Here is a 19,415-nt window from a genome sequence, read left to right as displayed (position 1 = left end):
ACATCCTCGCGCCACCCCTTCCACCCATCCCCCCAGAACACATTCGTCGTCAGAATACATTGATGTCTCTCTCGGTTACGGTGATGTAGTGCGGCCTTGTCGCCATGTTGCCCGTGTTGTTGTTCACTGCTTTGTCCCCTGTCAGTATCGAGCAGCGCCTGAGGGAGCTGCAGGCCAAACTGGGAGACTCCTGCAACGGGGACAGGGCATCGCCAGGCTCCACTGACAGCCTGCAGTGGTTCAGCTCTCGCAACCTGGGCCTTCTGAAACCCATCAGCACTGCGCACCAAGACCTGCTGGACTTCCTTCGAGCCCTGGTACCTCGTCACGTCTGCAGCGCTGTAGTTTTCGCAACCTTCATCCACCATCAGTAGGACAAATAATTACTTGAGAAATGAATTTCGGTAGCAGATTGTACATAGCAGTACGTAACGCCTTGTGCTTTCAACAAGTTTTTCCTTTTTTATTCATGCTTCTCTCTGCAGCAGCAGTATTTGCGGACTGGAGAGGATGGCCGGGAGGACGTGGCTCTCCGGTTGCTCTTGGATATCTCGTGTCAGTGTGGCGTGGCCTTCCCCAGCCCCGCGCCTCTGACCTCTCTGCAGCCCGCCCTGCCCAGCTTCCCACTACATGGCGTGCATGAAGAGATGGCGTTGGATGTCCAGGAGGCCTGGGAGGACGTACGGCTCCTGCTGCGTCGCCACATACTGGACGGGCTGCAGGGAGTAGCAGGTGGCAGGGGAGACGGTGAGGGCAGGGTGGACGATGCCCAGACCACCCGACGCATTCGTGGCCTCCAGCAGCTCCTCTTTCTCTACCCAGAGACAGAGGTCCTGTCACGCTACCAGGGCCTGCGCGCCAAAGCTGTGGAGGACCTCATCCAAGGCACGCAAGCGCCCAGCTCTGGGGAAACGGGCTTCCAGCGACTGGCCCATGGTTTCCAGAGCGCAGCCGCCGCACTTCTCGGCATGCTCAGAGAGGACGTTCTCGCGCTGAGCGCCGTGGTTGACCTCAGCACTGTGGTGGCCTTCGCTAACCAGGCCTACTTAGGGACCATCTCACAGGAGCTGCTCAGCCTCGTCGAGAAGCTGTGTGAAAACGCCATGAAGGACAACAGCGCTCACAGCAGCAAGAGCGGGAGGAGCTCTGCCAAGATCAAGGCAGCAGTTGGTGAGTCATAGGCTGATGATCCCATCTCTTCACAGTGCACTGGGACACTGATCCTGCTCTTCACATGCCACTAAATACCACGACATCCACAGATTCAGAAGAAGTGAAACTGGAAGTAAGGCTAGTTTTGCTGACATCACTGCGTTGTGCAAAGTGCATTCTGTTGCTGCTGTTCCTCATTCTGCTCATGCAGATGATGGCATGTTTTCATGCACCTCCGCTGATACAAATTCAGGAAAAGGATGTCTGGATGTGAATCTTCATGCTTGGTGTAAAAGCTGAGACGAGCGTACATGTGTACCCGGCTCTTATGCGGTGCCTATTCTCTTTGCGTCGGCCTTACCGGCATTGTCTTCTTGATTGACTGACCTATTTAAGAAACTTTAGAAGCGGCTCTGATGAGTTTGACATGTTTACCTTTCCAAATACGGTGTAGCATCAAGTCAGGCCTCTCAGGGGGAGATGTTTACACAAGCCAAAGAGCGCGCATTTCCACACACACACTGCTCTTCTAAGTACGCAAGTGTTTCCCACCGTGAACAATGAATGACTACGGGAGCCGCAATAATTGGTCTTGTATTTATGAAGCTCTTTGATCATGTGACATGTAAGAACACCAGTGCAGATCAATAAATCATATGTACACCTGGGGATGGAACAAACGCTTCAAACAGCGCGGTGTAATATGACGGTATAGTGAAGCGTTTGTACGGCTTACCTTTCTGTACATTATATTCATTTAGCGGACGCTTCTCCACAAAGCAGCGTGCAGGACTGCTGTGCAGTGTTTAGCTTACACCTTTGTCCATGGTGACTTACACTGCTGGATACTTTGCGCTGAACTCCCTACAGTCATTCATGCATTTATGCTGCTAACACACATATGCATACATGCACTCCGGGCCATTTAGAGTCACCAGTTCCTCTGAAACGCATCTGTGGACTGAGGGAGGAAAGACACAGAAAACACCATGCAGGCTGAGCGGGGATCGAACACACGTCCAGTAACACGTCCCAGGCACAGCGAGACACCAGCGCTGTTTGTTGTGGCACCTCGCCACCCGCTCTGCTCGGCATCGCCGACCCCTTCGGGCGCTGCTCTTTCCAGTGGAGCTCTCTGGCAGGTTCACACTCTGGACTTTATTTCTGCTTCCATCGCTGACATTTCCAACAAGATGCATTTATGTCTCAGTACTCTTTTGTATGAGTAATAGAGTCAAGGTTCGACTCTTTTGCCTTTCGGAGACATACTTTCAAAAACTTTTCCAACGAGTAGATATTTTTGAAAAATGCAAACCATATTGGAAATTAGCCTTAGGAAAAAAACATATGCTTGATGAGGCTGTTCTTGTTTAATTTCCCTTCTTTTAAAGGTATATCTCATTACATATTTCACACATATTGGCTGGAAACATTGAGATGCTGTGTCTCAGAGCACCCCCCGTGGGGACGGCGCTGCTGGGCGTCTCATACTGTCAAACCACTGAACCATTTAACAGCTTTCATATAGAGCTGTGGCAGTTGGTACATGTTCTCACCCCTCTGTCTGAGAAGGATGCCCTGACATTGTTCCCACCCAGCCCTGGGGTAGGTGGGCTCCCCCCATGGTGTCCATCAGAGAACTTAGTTTGCGCTTTTCTGCTAGCCGTCAACAGGAGGAATTATCATGTTATCAAGCGAATCCAATGCAAATACTAATTACAGTATAATTCTGTGCAAGTTGCAGTTTTATGTTTGCTTAAATCTCAAATGTTGAGTGATGCAAGAGACAATTTTTTTTTTCTTTATTTTGAGTCTGTATATTTAGTTTCTTGTGTATAGAGAGCAAAATATAGATGAGGTCACAGGTACCACAGTGGTTAGAGGTGTTAACTTGTACATTGAAGGTTTCCAATTCAAATTGCCCTCTTTCTGCAATGCCCTTGATCGAGGCACTTGCCCTCAGTCAATACAGCAAGAACCCCCGGGCTGTATAAATGGGTAAATCCTTGTAAAGTTGATTATCCAACATTGTAAGTCACCTTGGACAAAAAAATTCATACGACAGGGCTATTGTAATATTATTGTAATAAATCAGATATTTATTTTTAAATCAAAGAAAGCCTAAATCTCTTTAGTCATTTTTTTTCCTTTCCTTTTTTTCTTTAATTATTACCACCAGATTTGTAATTATGGTTTTGGTATGTTTTTAAGTACACTCCCTGAATTAATATACACAGTAAGCTGTTTAATTTGGTTGGGCATCCAAGAGCTCAGGTGGCATGGAAATAATGCAGAATAGCGCTCTTGTGTACCAGATGGGAAGTGTGTGGGGTGATTCTTTTATCCTGTGTACAGTGCAAATGATCCATCAGGGGGACTGGAAACCAGCAGCACCTGAAAATCAATTTCATAGACAGCGAAAGGGGGCATTTGTTAATGATAGAATATATTGCTGGACACTAGACCAGTTGAAAAAGCGAATGTGTGTTTTTATTATGAATTACAGTACTTCCACTTTGCATGAAAAATACATTGTTTTGTAATCGCCCGATACCAATTTGATAAACACAGTCGACTTACTCCCCCACAATCCCCTTCTCTCGTTCCCTTTTCAATGCACTGCTGTAAAAGGGCACCTGGTAACTATTAAGCGCTGAGAGTCCTTCAGCTTAAGAGATGTAGGTTGCAGTGGCTGCCGGGAATTCGGCGGCTCAGGAATGGTGTTTGTTAATATTTGATAAGTGCCACTCTTTACTAGATTGCATGTTCTGTGAGTTCATACACGCTGTCGATTGTGTCGTGCAAGTGCATGAATTTCTGTAATAACTGCCGTTTGACAATATTATATGCACAACGGAAACGCTCAGCCATGTGCTCTTATTTCACGCTGCCCCCCCCCCAGATGGAAGAAGCTTTATTTTATCCTCAGCTGTGGCATTTTGAGTTGATGCTGTCAACTCAGTCAACTGAGTCTTCAGACTTGAATGTGAAAGTTCACAGTATTGGACCTTTGTTATGAATGACCTGTATGTCGGGGGTGTCTGTGCACGATTCTACTTGAAAATTACAATGTGTCTGAATTATGGGGGGACATTTCTTTGCAGGAATGTTTACAGCGATGTACTTGGTGTGGTACAACACTTATAACTCTACTCTTCTTTTTCTCATGTTTTTTAGTGATGGTTTTAGAGGTTGAGATATTGCGTTGCTTAGGTTTGGAAGAGTTATCGGTGCAGGGGTTGGGGGGGTTGGTTGGGGTGGGTACGAAGGGCAACCCGCACAAGTTCCTGTGCCCTCTGTAAAGTGCCTCCATTGGAATACCCCACTGAGAACACTTGGTGAAGTCAGAATCAGAATCCCACACAAACAGTGGATTTAAACCCCACTCTCTCTGTTGTGCCCGTCATCGTGGAGTTTCATTAAATTTACCCTGAATTGCAGAAAACCCGGCTGCATAAATGGACAAACAGTTGGACGCATCTCAGTGTAGTCAACCTAAAATTGCCTAACGCTGCCTTGGACAAAGGCGCCAGCTTCATGAGTAACTGTAAACGTGATGTAGGAAGATCTCCGACATCCTGCAGCCGAAGTAGAGTACTGGGTGTTTGGTCCCAAAGGAGGGGGGCTGTGCTTACTCAACGTGGAGGCCACTGGCTGGGTCAGGTGTCCAAGGGCGTTGCCAGGAACAGCAGTGTGTCACAAAGCAGCCAAGCGTGACTGATGGCACAGCCGCAACTCGCAAATTCCCACTGAAATCACTAATGGGCACACAAACGTTCTTCGCTTCTAGTGGAGGAACCCCCAGCAGCCCCCGCAGTCCTTTTAGTACGTCTCGCCACCAGTACGTTGAGCATCAGCTGGAGTCGTAACACACACACGCACGCTTCATTGAAGAAGAGTCGAGGTCCCCGAGGCACCGTGGTTAACATCTGCATCTTTGTGCAGAGCTGCCAGCGCCGTGTTGACATCTTTTGGCTGTTCTGTCATTCGTACTCTTCCGAGAATAGGGGGCGATGAGGCTGAGCGGGAGACCCCGAGTGGCCCTCAGAGCCACTGCTCATGTCGTGGCGTCGGCTCGCTCCCGTCCCAACCGCGTCGGATCAAGGCAGCTTCTCATCTGACACGTCGCTGTCGCGAGAAGCCTTGAGGTGTGAGTCGCGATTACGGCCCAGCTCGGGCCAGTTGGAGGGAAGAGCCCCAACTAATTGCTACTCAGATGGCAGGAACGGAGGAAAGGGGCGAGTGGAAAAAAAATTGAATCAGGAGGTAAATTTTGTGCATGATTGCCCGTTCCCAGTAGGCTTGGGCATCATTTGGAGGAAAATATGTAATAATTGGTTTTAGGCCATGTCAGACACAGACAATTCCCTGCACTAATGGCTCTGTTAGGTAGTGCTGGGCCTCAGGGGTCAAGGAAGGACAGAGAATAGGCGGGCGTCAGGCCCGGCGCGAGGGAGACGGAGCGCTGAGGAAATGAAGTGGCAATAAGAGCAATCCAAAGGGGAAATGCACTTCACCGTGAGTTTAATACATCAGACCGGGGATCTGGCAGCGTGCCACACACCAATTGTTTACCTTTTTGCTCGCTGGCTGCATCTGTTCTGTTTTGTAAACGGTACTAAACTATCCACCCGTAAACACCGGAATCAATAACAACTGCTCTGGGATTTCTCTCCCTGCTTCTTTTCTGGCGAGCACCCCCCAACCCCCATCAACTCCCAACCCCCCCCCCTTCAGACCAGTCGTCGCGAGCATGCCGCTAATGTCGTTTGACTCGGGTTCGCATGAGAATACTTTCAAGGGAAGGGGCCGCGTTTGTTCCAGCAATCTGAGGACTCCGTGCAGCTGGGGAGAAGAGCGCGTTGTTGTTTCTGTCCAAAGCAGAAGGGATCCAAGAGACACAGCACTTTCAATGAAACGAATACGAATCAATACGCCGTGTCCCTGCCTCCTGCCTCCTGCCTTCTCCTCCGTGACTTTCTAACAAATGCTGCTGACAGGCGTCGTGCCTTGCGATGAGCTTATGCAGGAATTCGGAGGAACGAGTGAGTGCACCTCTGCGCTTCCCCTCCTTCTTCTGCCCGCCGACTCACACTGGGGAGCCTTTCCGCCCGCCGCTGCCCTTTTGCCCCGTGTCACGGGCAGAAGAAGCTGCTTTGGGCACACGGTTCACAGCATCACTCTTTCTTCTTTCCATTGTTTGTTTAATTAAGCCATAGTAAATACATTTATAATTATTATGTACAAAATGCATTTACTACTGTATGGGGTAATAATTATTAATTTAACCAGTTCTTTTCCTATAAAGCAACTTATTAATGCACTAATCTGCTGACACTTATTTACCCATTTAGACAGCTGGGTAATATTTATGGGAACAATTCAGAGTAAGTACCTTACCAGAGTCAACCCCTGGTCCCGTGACTGCAAGGCATCGGCCGTAACCGTTACACTTCTCACTATTACAATTAATTTTTCAATCCACAGTGACTCAGTATTTGATCCATTTACAAAGCGTTTTATTTTCGGTAGATCAATTCAAAGCAAGTACCTTTCTCAAGGGTATTATATCATTGCCTGAGAGCAAGGCTCGAACTTGCAACCTTAAGGTTACAAGTTCATATCCTTATGTGATACGCTACCTGCTGTTCTTCGTTTTAGCTTTGAAGGGTAGTTCAGGTCAGCTCTGCGGGAGGCTATATAGTGTATACTTGGACTCGTTGCTGTTTTGAAGACAAGGCAGCAGGCCTTTCGATGCAGAGGACGTGTTTTACAGTGCTGGCACGGTTACTGACAGTGAAGCGCAAGACTCAGTTCAAGGTTACACAAGCATCCAGAAGAGAGGATGAGAACAAGTTCAATGTGATGCAAAATCGCGCCGCGGAATTTCACCAGGGACTCGTTGTGTTTGTGCAGCGCCTTTGTCTGCTGGGAACGCGTTGCAAGGGTTTGTAAGATTGCAGTGCTCATTTGGGCTCTGTTTGTCTGCTCATAGACTAACGGCAACGGAAGGAGGAGCCACTGCATCTCGGGAAACGACATCGCCGCGTTGCCGTCACTCACGGCGCGTATCGGTGCATATGGGTCATTTATATAAATTATGTACAGGTTTGTACTCGTCTCGTTGGAGTCCATTAATGACGCCACGCTGAACTCACCCGTCTCTGCTGGTTACGCAGGTCTACCCAACATGCGAATATATTGTCAAATAAGCAACCCGCAGGTCACTCAGAACTGCCAAAATAAAGCAGGAAGACTGACATGTGCAAATATGGGAGGAAATCGCAGATAAAGATATTTATATCCCTCCCATGATTTAGTGTGGAGGCCAAGAAAGAAGGTCTTAAATGTGTTGTCACACTGTCAGATTTCGTTCAACAATGTGACAAAATTACATTAGTATCTACAAGTAATACTGTTGCAGTTATTGGGAGTCCTTTTTTTAACTCAATCATCCTCATCCTTTCATAGCCGTGCTAATGCCGTCTTGATCCAGTCCCAAATGCCTTTTTGTAGAGGAACTAATTTAGCGGTACGTACAAAAGTATTTGTTCATCTGTCGGGGAGTACAGCAACACATTTTACAGCTTCCTATTATTTGGCTTAATGCGTAACATCCCCCGGGTGATGGGTTTGGCAGCTTAAAATTGGGAAATCCACACACACGGGGTCATTTACAGGTTAGGGGAGAGAAGTTTGAGCCCAGAGTGCCACTTTGTTCAGAGCAAGTTTCTGGTAGCCGTGGCTTCACGGGAATCCGTACGCGGCGGTGGCTGGAGCTGCAGGCTCCGAGGTGGGGCGAAGCGAGGTGAGGTGAGGTGAGGTGAGGCCGGGGCGCATTCCCTCAGCTCCTCACCTGTTCCAGATTGTGTACTTATTGCTGACTTCCCTGCTTGCCCGCAGGTGCCCAGGATCAGCAAAGGCGGGTCAGGAGCTTCTGCCTGACCTCGCACCAGCTGCACTGCCTCGCACGGCTCACCGTCACCCTCCAGGAACTCGAGGAGCAGGTGGAGGAGCTGCTAACCGTGTTCACCTTCCATGGGGGCCGCGGCGAGTCCCCCTGCGGTGTGAAAGGTACGGTGCAGTTTGCCATCCCACTTTGCCATACCTCCAGGACACTTACTAAGGTACGGGTAACACAGCGTCTGCGACATGACAGGTAGCAGAGAACAACAGGAAAAAAAAGTCTCATGAGAACATCCACACTAAGCATTGAACAAAGAACTCGGTGTTTTTCTATTCCTGTGATATCTATTTTTTTTTTCTGTGTTTATTGACTATGTTGAGCACACAGTTATCACGGCTACGTGTTTGTCACTGATTGCTGTCCATATCAGCATGCTGCGCCGTAGCAACCAACTTCTTGTATAAATCCGTTTACGTCGTAAACTGGTTGTCTGTGTACAACCTGCATGTTTGTAGTAAAACAGTACAAAGCACATCACGTACTGTACATATTTCCTACAGGAAAAATAAACAGTCGAGTCGATGAAGAGGCTCTGCGCTCACTAGTAAGAACTGGTAATGTTTGGTACCGTTAAAGGCAGCATGGATGTTCTGATAACCTACGTGGTCTGGAGGCACATGTGTGGTAATGACACTTTTTGACTGCATTACAGCGCTTTCCTCTGCAGGGCTGGAGAAGGAGATCTTTGTAGCTGAGCTCTGCAGAGATTACATTAAAAATAACATTTGCAGAAACACTTTACTTGCAGAGAAGTAAACAGCCTTTTAAGGGGCAGTTATCCAAACGATTAATTTGGGCAGTGAAATGACTTAATTACTAGAAATTCATCAGATGAGCTTAAAGGTCAAAAAGTGACGCTTTTGCTGCTTCCCCACCCGCCCTTCTCCGTTTGAATCACTCTTGTCCTGCTAAATTGCCTTGCCGGAGGTTTCATTACTGAGATTGCGATTAGAAAAATGTGCCTGTGAACCATGCACTTTCATTTATTCCCGTATACATGTACTTCTAATTCTTATTTTCACTCCTCATGAGATTACCGCAGACTTACCAGTCCATATCTGGGTTCAGATCAGAGGCAAGTCTCCAACAGTGAAGAAGCACACACTGTTTTCCATTAATTGTGTTCCACAGTTCACTTTCATTCGAAAGAGCTTGCGCAGTTTTACGCCTTCGGATTTTGTGATTTACTTAATTGACGCCTTTTTCGGGGCAGCCGGGCTAGCTTGGCATTCCTAAACTCTGCCCATTTATGTAGCTCAGTATGCGCTGAGAAAATGAAAGCGACGCGCTGTGCTCGAGGGTACAATAGTAATTCCCCATCATGGGTAAGAACCCAAAGAACTCTATTCATTCACAAGTTCAGTTCCATAACTAGTGCTCTTCAGTTCCATGTGACACTAAAAAGCTTTCCACACTTGTCCTTTGATTTTCTTTTTGCATATTCTTACTGGGGCTTGGTGACTCTTGAAACGAATGCCGCCTGGGTTCAAGTACTGGTCTACATCTATTTCTTTATGTATTTGTGGTCTATGTTTATCGGAAAAGCAAAAAAATGTATATAATCACTGATTATAATGTCTCATTTTTACAAAACCTTATACTATCATTTTGCGATGGAAAATAAGCTTAGCAGTTTAATATGAACATTTTTTGGGTTAGTGTTAGGGCATGTCATGTTACTGTCCATGATCTCTTTTTCTTCAGATCACAGTCCTTTCTCACACTTCAGTGATGACCTAATGATGCTGTGTGCAGGGATCCTGAAAAAGAGCAGGGAGGCTGCAGAAACCACCACAGGGGAGGGGAGCAGATGCAGTGCAGACCTGTTTCTGCAGCACATCCCTGAGGTGAGCCCCATCACATCAACCTCTCCGGAAAACCCAAGCAAAAAGCAGCGTAGACCCAACACAAGATTGACAATAAAGGCCCTTTTTCCCTTCTGTGTCATCATCGGTGGCGTTAATTGGACGCCCTTTGTGCCTTCCAGCAGCCGGTGGTCCTGGAGTTTGACTGGAGGAACGCGCTCAGGGATTTGGCATCTCCTATGGCGCACTGTGTGAAGGTGGTGCTGGAGGACGTGTGCTCTAAGAGTCTGCAGCAGGAGGAGGCCACCCATGCCACACATAACGTGCTCCTCGTGGGCGATGTGCCCCCGAAAGAGGGGACAGCGCCCAGCTGCCAAGAAAACGAGACCCCGAGAAAGATCACTAAGGTAAGTATAGCACCTGTACCTGTGCATTGCTCAGGCAGTCATTATAAGTCCTGTCATGCATAACCGTGCCATCCACAGTACCTACCAGGTCAACTGAACAAACTGTTCTGTGGATCTTAATTTCTGATTTTTGCTTGTGTGGTGTGTTGATCAATGATTATTTTTCCTCCGATGTGAAATTGCGGCACTTAGTAGTGTAGCGTGGCAGAGGTTGGGGAATTTGAAAAGGTCAGTCAAGCCGAATTTATTAGCGCTGATAAGAGAAGTGTGTGTGTGTGTGTGTGAGTGGAATGTGGTGTACATGTAGCCCCAGGCTTTGAGAAGCATGCTGTGGCCTACTGGTGCTCGTCACCTGCCCCGGAGACCGCGCTCCCTGCCCCCGCTCCACACACGGCGTAGGCAACGCAGGGCAGCACTGTGTTCAGAGCAACCTCGGGAGGGAGAAGAGATGCAACACCCAGGAACCAGAGAGCTGCTTCAAAGAGTTCGGGGCGACAGGGCAGACAGGCCGCCGCTGCTGGAGAGGAGTGCGGAACAAATGGAGATGGAGGAGCTTGGACACCCGAAAGCTAAAGATAGATACAATGCTCCTTGCAGGCTCACAGGCTCGCCCCTGCTGGCAGTAGAATAGACATGGAGAATGGTGGAGAATATCCAAGCTAATGCAGAGGAAGAGAATGCTTCTCTGATGGGCACCTACATTTGTGAGCTTGCTGCATGGACTATGGTCGCTGAGAGACCTTGCAAATGCAGCATTCCCCATTCAGTAGGGTAGGGTTAAGGTGACTCCCCATGACTTTCCCCATGGTAGTTTTGATGGTAGTGGAAAGTTCAGATGTGCTTTACCGTTGCCCTCTTCCTTGTGCCTTTGCACTGTGGGAGGAAATCAGAGCACCCGGATGAAACACGGAGATAACATGGAAATTCTGCCCATGCAGTGCTCGATTTCAACTTGTGCCCAACCAACCCAGGAGCTGTGGGGCACCGGTGCTACCCACTGTGCCACCGTTCCATGTGTCTAATGAACAGGCCCTCCTGTACCACTGTCCCTACACATGGTCCTGTTTATTTATACATAGCTTTTTATACAGACACGTCCTGCTACTGGTACTGCTGGGCTCTTATTCGAGTGATGTTGCAGGCAAGCACCCTCATTGTTGCCTTCAGACCCACCTGAGTGGTCAACTGTTGCATTCTCCAAACAGGATTTGCCCCCTTTTTCCTGTTAATTTGTTTTCGCTGGGGATGGGGATCTTCTGGCCCATTCTGTCCTCCATCATCGCTGCCTGTTTTGAAAGGTAGTTCCCAGATTCCAGGCTGAGATTGATGGTGTGCTTGGGCTCTGACAGAGGGTCTCTCGACCAGGGAGCATCCAGATGGTTTTGGCCTGACAGCATTGATGGCACGCCATCACATCCTCAATCCATAGCCCCTAAGCAATTGCACATTGTGCCTTGGTAACTGCAGTACTGTGGTGCACCTGAGGAGACCCCTGGCCACAGGTCCATTGTCTTGCTCCTAGTATTCCCTGTAGGGTGTAAATCTTTCCTGTGTCTGAACCAAGCAACCAAAAAAGGCTCCTCTCGGGGAGCTCTAAAATGCAAATAAATGCACGTGTAACCTTTTGAGTTGGCCCTTGGCCCTCATAAAAAATGTCTGAGATGAAGGTCCTTGATTCCTAGTTCTCCGCTCTTGCCTTAGTGATCGGTGCTCACGTTTGTAGCTATCATCAGCATCGTATGTCAGGATTTATTTTCATCTGATCCTGTAGCCAGTATCTGTGTTTAGGTCAGTGTTTGAAAGTGAGAGGCTTTCGACTCAAAGGTTAGACGTGCATTTATTTGCATTTCAGAGCTCCCTGAGAGAGGATCCTTTTTTGGTGTTGATGCATGCTCTAAGCAGTTTAAAAACCCAAACCAAAGTGCTGAATGAGATCTTAATGCAAAACATATGCATTGCAGAAATAATCTCAGTATCTGTTTCAAAAAACACAATCATGGAGATACGTACGCATCAGCTATGGACCCCCACCCCCACAGTAACATCCCACCTTGAGAAAACAATTTGTCAGCTTTGGGTTACATGTGTTAAATTGGACCATATTTGTATATGATGCTCTTTGGCCCTCTCTAATGGGCTGACTTGTACCTTCAAATTTGTGGATATATTTAGAATTTTCTCAACATTTGGAAAAGACATCAGTTTTAAATTCATGTTTGCCTCACGGAATAAGTGCTGCTACAGGTTTGAGGATCACAGCTTTCATCTGTTCCATTTTAGGTCTGATCTGACAAAGCTGTGAAGGCTCTGGGACTCCTCCTGGGCCTTCATTGCCTTGAGAAGTATGGAATGGATATGTCTCTTAACTGTGAGATGTGCCTTTGGCATTCATTTCAGCTAAGCTTTTAATGAGTAAAGGGAGTCCACTATTGACATAATTGTCTATTGCTTCTCCAGCTCTTGGTCCTTCTCGAAATTTCAGCCTGGCAGAAATTCCACAGGGCTGTCTAGCCAATATTTGTAGAGTGATGCAGTAGAAATCCATTGACACGTTGTGTCAAATTCTATGCTTGTGCTATGTGGAAGTTAAGCATGAAATAAACCTTGACTGCTTCAGTGATGGATAGTGACTGATTGATTTTGTGTTGTGTTCTCTAAAGAAGATTTGATATATTTTTTCTTATTTACTGCAGTGAACAGGGATATTTATGGTTGTATCCTTGTTTTACCATGTACCCATAATTCAACATCATTATCTATGTAGGTAATCAATTTCTTTTTATTGATATGTACAGTTGAGTATAATTTAATCTCTATTGTCTGGGGATATATTGACAGCATAAATATTGAATGGGTTGGATCTTTAGTGCTTTTGTGGAGTGTGCAGCTTAAGTCTTTGTTACAGGAGTGTAAAGTATGTCTGTAGAAAGTTGACTTCACTGTATTGTCTTTATTTCTGGGCCTGAAGAAGAACAATACGCCTTCTGAAGAAAGTTTGTGTTCGTTGCATTTGTTTGGCTTCACACCTCCAGTGAACACCAGCACAACTTTTCCAGCATCCTTGGGGCCCCCGCTTTCGACTCGCGGTGCGGAGGCGTCTCTAAACTTGTTCAAGGCCAAAAGTGACTGTGCTGGAGGAGTGTGGCCTCTGGTTGGGAAACCCGAGAAACACAAGTAACCTCTGTAATCTTCTATGGGGTATCGATGCTGCTGACTGAAACCGGATACAGTTTTGAATTTAGTTTCTGATACATTCCTCAGTCCTTCGATATGGAAGAGTTGAGTTTTGTTCAGTGGTTTTTGGCAGTGGTTTCACTCCAAAGTGTCAAAATGAAATACATTAAAAAGCTGAATTTTTCTTCCTAGACTGTACTTTCTGAAAGGTGTGGCTGAGTTTGCAGCCCTGGCTCTCGGTCACAGAGACAGCATGTTGTGGAACCAAACAGCAAGAAGCTGTTGCATGTGTAGGAGACTCCCCTGGGCAATGATGTCATGGCGAACAGAGGACATGGGGGAGGCTGGACCCAAGAGAAGGATCATTTATTCGGTATCAACGGACTAGGCTTGTTCTTGTGGTCGGGCGAATGGTCAGTCGATCGGCGAACTGAACAGAAGCGAGGATCCGAATTCATGGTTGAGGACGAGGCGGGCTTTCGTCACCAAAGAGGCGTGGAGCGGGACTGGCGAATCATGGGGAATAGGACTTAGGGGCGAGCGAACGAGGAAGGTTTCAGAGCACAGACAGGACAGTTGTCTCAAGTGAGATTCCACAACTGGGAAGAGGTTGAGTGGTGGTTTTTGAAGCCAGGTGCTTAATCGGAGCCAGGTGCTGCTGGTTGAGATGCAAGCGTGGTCGTGACAAATGGATGGTCCACATAGGTGCTGCAGTCTGAGCTCGTAAAAACTACCTTTGGTCTTCAGATATGTGGCCTCAGTTATTCCATGTCTGTAGAAAAAAAGGGAAAAAAAAAAAAAGGTTTGCCCAAATGGAATTATTATCCTTCACCAAACAGCCTGAAAACATCTTATTAAATGCTGATAAGTGAAGACACATGTCCACTTTTTTGTGTTCTGTGCAGATGATGACTATGACGATGATTATGATGATGATGATGATGATGATTTTTATTATTATTATTATATTCAATTCCAGTGACAGTTTGCTTAATGACACTGCAAATGGGAACCTAGTAGTTATACTTTCATGGTCTTAACTCCTTCCTTTTGCCCCCTGACCTCTACTTATAATTTTCAGATTTTCTAGTTTTTATAATTTTGAGTTTGTCTTCAAGGATTGTGTGTAAATCAGGTCTTAAAGGGATTGTGTATTTCCTCATAGTTCTGTGAGGTAATCATGGGAGAAGTGGACAGGCTGTTCCCCCTGGCGATGGCGTGCCGAGAAGATACGCTGCTAGAAGTCAGATCCAGCTTCGTGGAGGTCTGCAGTCATGTAACACTGGCACTTCTGCACCGGTTGCAAGAAAGAGCAGGGGAGGTGCCCTCCACTGCCTCGTTGAAGAACCTGCCTGTGCTGCTGGCTACCACTGTGCACCTCCACCAGCGGCTTGGGCAGATCCGCACCCATCTACGGAACGGCGGTAGAGTGTGAGTGGTGCCTGAATGTGAGCTCCATCACCGGTGCCTCCGCGGACTTGTGTTTCATCCATTCGTCTGGCATCCTCGCTGCTAACAAGATCCATACCTATTGCTCCAAACCACTCAACACACAAAGTTCATGTTGTAGATAAAGGGTACATTGTTGAACTGCAGGTTCAAGGCTAGATTTGTAATTCGAATCTTTGGCAACGTATGTGGAGGATTAATAGTTGAGCTCAAGAGCTCCTGTGAGCCAGCCCAAAAAAAGCAGGCAGGAGGTAACTTCCCCATATGAAGCCCCAGTAAATAGCTTGGAGGGATATCAGTTAAATGATCAAGCATAAGAATCCCTCCTGGGTGCAGACAGGAAACATTTTAGGAAGATTAGCAGCCCACACAGGCGAGTTTGAGGCACTGTTGTTCTCATTTGACCTCTGAAGCTCTAAACTATAACTAACAGAGCAACATTGGATCACTCCTCCTGCAGTTTATCCAGCAGACATGATGGGTGTAGATAATATGTTACCCTTAAAAGCCGTAGCTGAAACGTCGAAGCAAACTAATTACCACGTCTTTACTGACATTAACCAGAAAGAAAGATAGAGATAATTTAATGTCTTTATAGCATGGAGTTACAATTGTGCCTGCAGCAAAGTTTCTGACGTCTTTATTAGTCTGGATCTAAAAAAGGCATCAGTGTCTGGATCTGCTACCTCTGTCCACAAGCTGGATTCAGCCTAATATAACCTATCGCTCAACAGTCACTGCACTGTTGTTAGTATTATTATTTTACTGTTCGATGCAAGAAGGATGTGCGACTGTTTGTTTCTTCAGTGATTAGCAATTGAGTATAAAAACAGTCCAGCTGAAAAAAGTAATCTTACTGATTTCAAAAGGGAGTCGAAGACCTGACAAGGGCTTTGTAAAGTTTCAGGATTTACAGTCTCCTGGTGCACATTCGAGACCAGATCGTCAGTGCATTGCCAAGAATGCTAAGATTCAATAATTGGGTTATAAAGAATATTAATATCTCTGTAAGTGATGCTCTGACAGTGCAATTCATCTGGAGGAGGAATATGTGTTTGCTGGAAAACAGATGTTCGCTTTCAAAGAGCTGAGAGGGTGAGCAGGAGAAGGGAGTCCTGTGAAGCGTAGGGGAAGACAGAGTGATTGACGTGTAAGAGTTGGGGTCCTGGGACAGGTAGGGGTGAGGTGAGGGGTTCTCCATCTCCTGCTGACCTGCCACTAAATCTCTCCTCCCCCCACCCCTCCTTCTCTCTTTCTCTGTGCCTTTATTGTGGGCACCCAGGCCTCTGTCTCTGCTGCCTGTTCAGAAGTGCCAGGATCTGACGGAGGCGCTCTATGATCACTTGGTGGGCTACTCTGTCAACGTGTGTGCCGTCAGCATTCTTCAGGATCCGGAGGCACACCACTGGGGCGATGCTAAGCCTTTTTATGAGGTGCAAATCTTGGGCTCTCCCCCTTCCCCTCTATTTTCAGGAGATGGTTTTCAGGTGATACGACCTTTGGCAGCGCTCTCAATAACAGTGATGCACCCTCATTCCTTTGTTCTGAGAAATGTGATTATAATGACCCCATATAAGACAGACACCATACCTTTCTTTTAGTGCTCTTCATAGTTTTATACGCATACTGCCAGTCACATGATAAATAACATTACCTGGTTGTATTATCAAAGAGAAAAGGATATTTTTCCCATGCCTTTGGAGATTGGTTTATGCCAGGGATATAATAAACAACTGAATTATCCTACAGTTTTGTTATTTTATAAATTGGCATTTAGAGGTCTTTTCTTTATGCAAATATACAGTACACTCTTTAATATTTGTGCTGTACAGTGCTTCAGGTATATATCCATGGTGTCTTGTTGAATTCTTGCTGTGGTATAACAACTTGTCTTGCCATCTTAATTAGCACATGAGAGCCCTGCAAGATGAAGGTATAGATAGCTGTGACACGAATTTATTATATTTACAGAAGACAGCAATCGACAATCTGGATCTATGAGCTCAGCAGGTATTGTAATGGGCAAGAACCCAGCCTTATGATCAAAAGAGTGCAGGTTCGAGTCACAGGAGGGGCCCGTGCTCCTGTAACCTTGAGTAATGTACTTGAATTGTAGCTGTATGAAATAGGGTACATGTGAAATTGCAAGTTATATACTGTACTGCTATAGCTTTAGATAAAAGAACGGCTAAATAATGTAAATTTTGTGTATAAGTTCCAGAGAATCATGCAGCGGGTGGCACATGAAACCGAGTTGACTAATGATTTATGAAAAACTGAAAGCGTAACAGGAGGCAGTGTAACATTTTTAAAGTGTGTTAAGTTCATTTGTTGTGCTAAGTTCACATCATACTGTAGAGTGAGTATTATCACAAGTCTTCACGTTTTGTTAATAGTTTAGATTTTGCGCAAGAGCCTGGCTTTTACCTTTGGGATTCCTACGTTTTTATCCCCTAGGTTCGCTTGGATGCCGGGCAAAATGATTGTGTTCTGCACCTCATCATTTAATTCTCTGGTTGTTATCCTGCTTTGAACATTGTTGTCTCACTTGGAACACATTGCTCATCTAGACAAACCTAACCCTACGGAGTACGCTTCATGAAACCCTTCTCAGATGGTCGCTCTGGTCACAGAGCCACTTGTCCACTGTCCACCTTTACTGAGAGCTCACCAACCTGCTGGCCAGCTGTTGTCGGGTGCCTGTCTTGTGTTTTTTGTGGTCCTGGAGCACTGCTGCTCGCTGCTCTCTCCCCGTTCCTGTCCCTGCACATGCATTTCCTCCTGGTCCTGTGCCAGGGGTTCCTCCGGGGCCCGGTCCAGCCTCGGCCTTAATCCCGGATGTTCAGTCATGCTCCAGCGTGGATCCAAGAACGACTAGCTGGGGGTGGTCACGCTGCGGCAGCATGGCTCATGCCGTTCAAATGAAACACGTTCCCGAGATCATTACGGGATGTTGTACATGCTGTTAATAATCTTGCTCTGGTCACACCGCAGACTTCAGGGCTGTTTCCTCTCCTTCTGAAAGCAATTATAGTGACAAGAAAGCAGGTTTTTCCCTTCTGTCTCTCTTTCCTTTTTCTGATCACACAGTCCTGCCAGCCTTGTCTTTGCTTGTGCCCTGGCCAAATGGCCTAAGTGTGTGCTTGCATTCATGGCAAATTACCACATCACTGAAAAATACAGTTTGTTTACGTGGAATTTCTTTTTCCTGTCCTGTTCTCATTTACTTCTTTCCCTGTGTCAGAATAAATACTGTATGTATGAATTTTGAAGCCTTTCCATATGTAGCTGTCTTACTGCTGATAGAAGAACTTCCTATGTAAGGCATGGGCATGGGGGCAAGGCTTACACAGGAAAGTAATGTTCATCTGAGAGCCATCCTTGCTCCACAGGGAGAGCGATGTTCCTTCTCCATCCAGATGTGGTACTACTTCCTACGTGGCCTGCGCAGCGACCTGTGGTTGGTGTTCCCACCTGTCCTGGCTCAGAAGATACTGTCCCAAGTGCTGAGCCAAACCCTGGAGATCCTGGTGCAGAGATACTCTCACGCCTGCCCCACCTACAGGAGAAGCCAGCAGATTAGGTACAGCATGCAGTGGCACAGTGGCCAGACTCACACTTTCCATTGATTGGGTTGCATTGTTTTATCGTACTTACGTGTGCATCATTGCACCGGGGAATCAAATAGGGGTAATGTCCTCTCACTTTGAACTGATTTAATGTGACTGCATGGAAACAAAGTATTTGTTGTTGTATGTGTTGTTCCAAGTGAGCATTGATTTTAGAATCAATGTATTTACCAAGAGGGGGCAACACGGTGGCACAGTGCAGAGCGCTGGTCTCTCACACCCCTGCGGATGTGGGTTTGTGTGTGGGATCAAATGTGGCTCAAGACGAGTTGTGGAGCTGTGGGGTTTGCATGTTTTCCCTGTGTCTGCATGGTTTCCTTCTGGTTGTACTGGTTTCCTCCTATAGTCCAAAGATGTGTTTCAGGTGCACTGGTTCATTCTTAGGTTGCCGATAGTTGTGTGCGTGCGTGCGTGCGTGCGTGCGTGCGTGCGTGCGTGCGTGCGCGAGCGAGTGGATGCTCTGTGATGGACAGACATGTTGTCCAGGGTGTACTGTGGCCCTGCATTGCACAAGCACTTGTTGGTAATAGATGGAGGGATATTTATTAGGTCTCAACCGCACAACTGTATGTATGTGATTAGAGCATCGCTGTTAGAAAACCCAGATGTACATATGGAAATTGCACTCACTTGTCCAGCCAATAGAACGGGCCGTGCAAAACGTGCCGTTGTGGAGGTGATGTGAACATGAGACAGCTGAACATTCCCAGCCCTTCCCTGCAGATCGCTGCTCCAGACATGCATAACAAGTTGTCTTTGTTAGCCCTGGCGGTGCTCCGCGGGCTCAGCGCAGCGCATTAACACATAGTTAAAGTGCTTAAATGTGCCATGA

General features: G+C 46.8%; 1 protein-coding gene across 5 annotated transcripts in view; it reads left to right on the top strand.

Moving 5' to 3' along the window:
- The window catches only part of kiaa0825 (KIAA0825 ortholog), a 106,930-nt gene that overhangs the window by 10,389 nt on the left and 77,126 nt on the right, over nucleotides 1-19,415 (top strand). For 3 of the 5 annotated variants that reach the window (XM_018759233.2, XM_018759231.2, XM_018759230.2), the window contains exons 3-10: nucleotides 146-317; nucleotides 486-1,170; nucleotides 8,056-8,226; nucleotides 9,875-9,966; nucleotides 10,107-10,331; nucleotides 14,671-14,936; nucleotides 16,237-16,387; nucleotides 18,347-18,537. In XM_018759233.2, the coding sequence (XP_018614749.1) occupies nucleotides 146-317; nucleotides 486-1,170; nucleotides 8,056-8,226; nucleotides 9,875-9,966; nucleotides 10,107-10,331; nucleotides 14,671-14,936; nucleotides 16,237-16,387; nucleotides 18,347-18,537 (1,953 nt within the window). The remainder of the gene's footprint in view (nucleotides 1-145; nucleotides 318-485; nucleotides 1,171-8,055; nucleotides 8,227-9,874; nucleotides 9,967-10,106; nucleotides 10,332-14,670; nucleotides 14,937-16,236; nucleotides 16,388-18,346; nucleotides 18,538-19,415) is intronic. The other 2 variants (XM_029259389.1, XM_018759232.2) reach the window with 1 other exon arrangement.

The sequence above is a fragment of the Scleropages formosus genome, chromosome 17 (assembly GCF_900964775.1).
Source record: "Scleropages formosus chromosome 17, fSclFor1.1, whole genome shotgun sequence".
In the NCBI taxonomy this organism is placed as follows: Eukaryota; Metazoa; Chordata; class Actinopteri; order Osteoglossiformes; family Osteoglossidae; genus Scleropages; species Scleropages formosus.
This window is presented reverse-complemented; position numbering and strand designations above follow the sequence as displayed.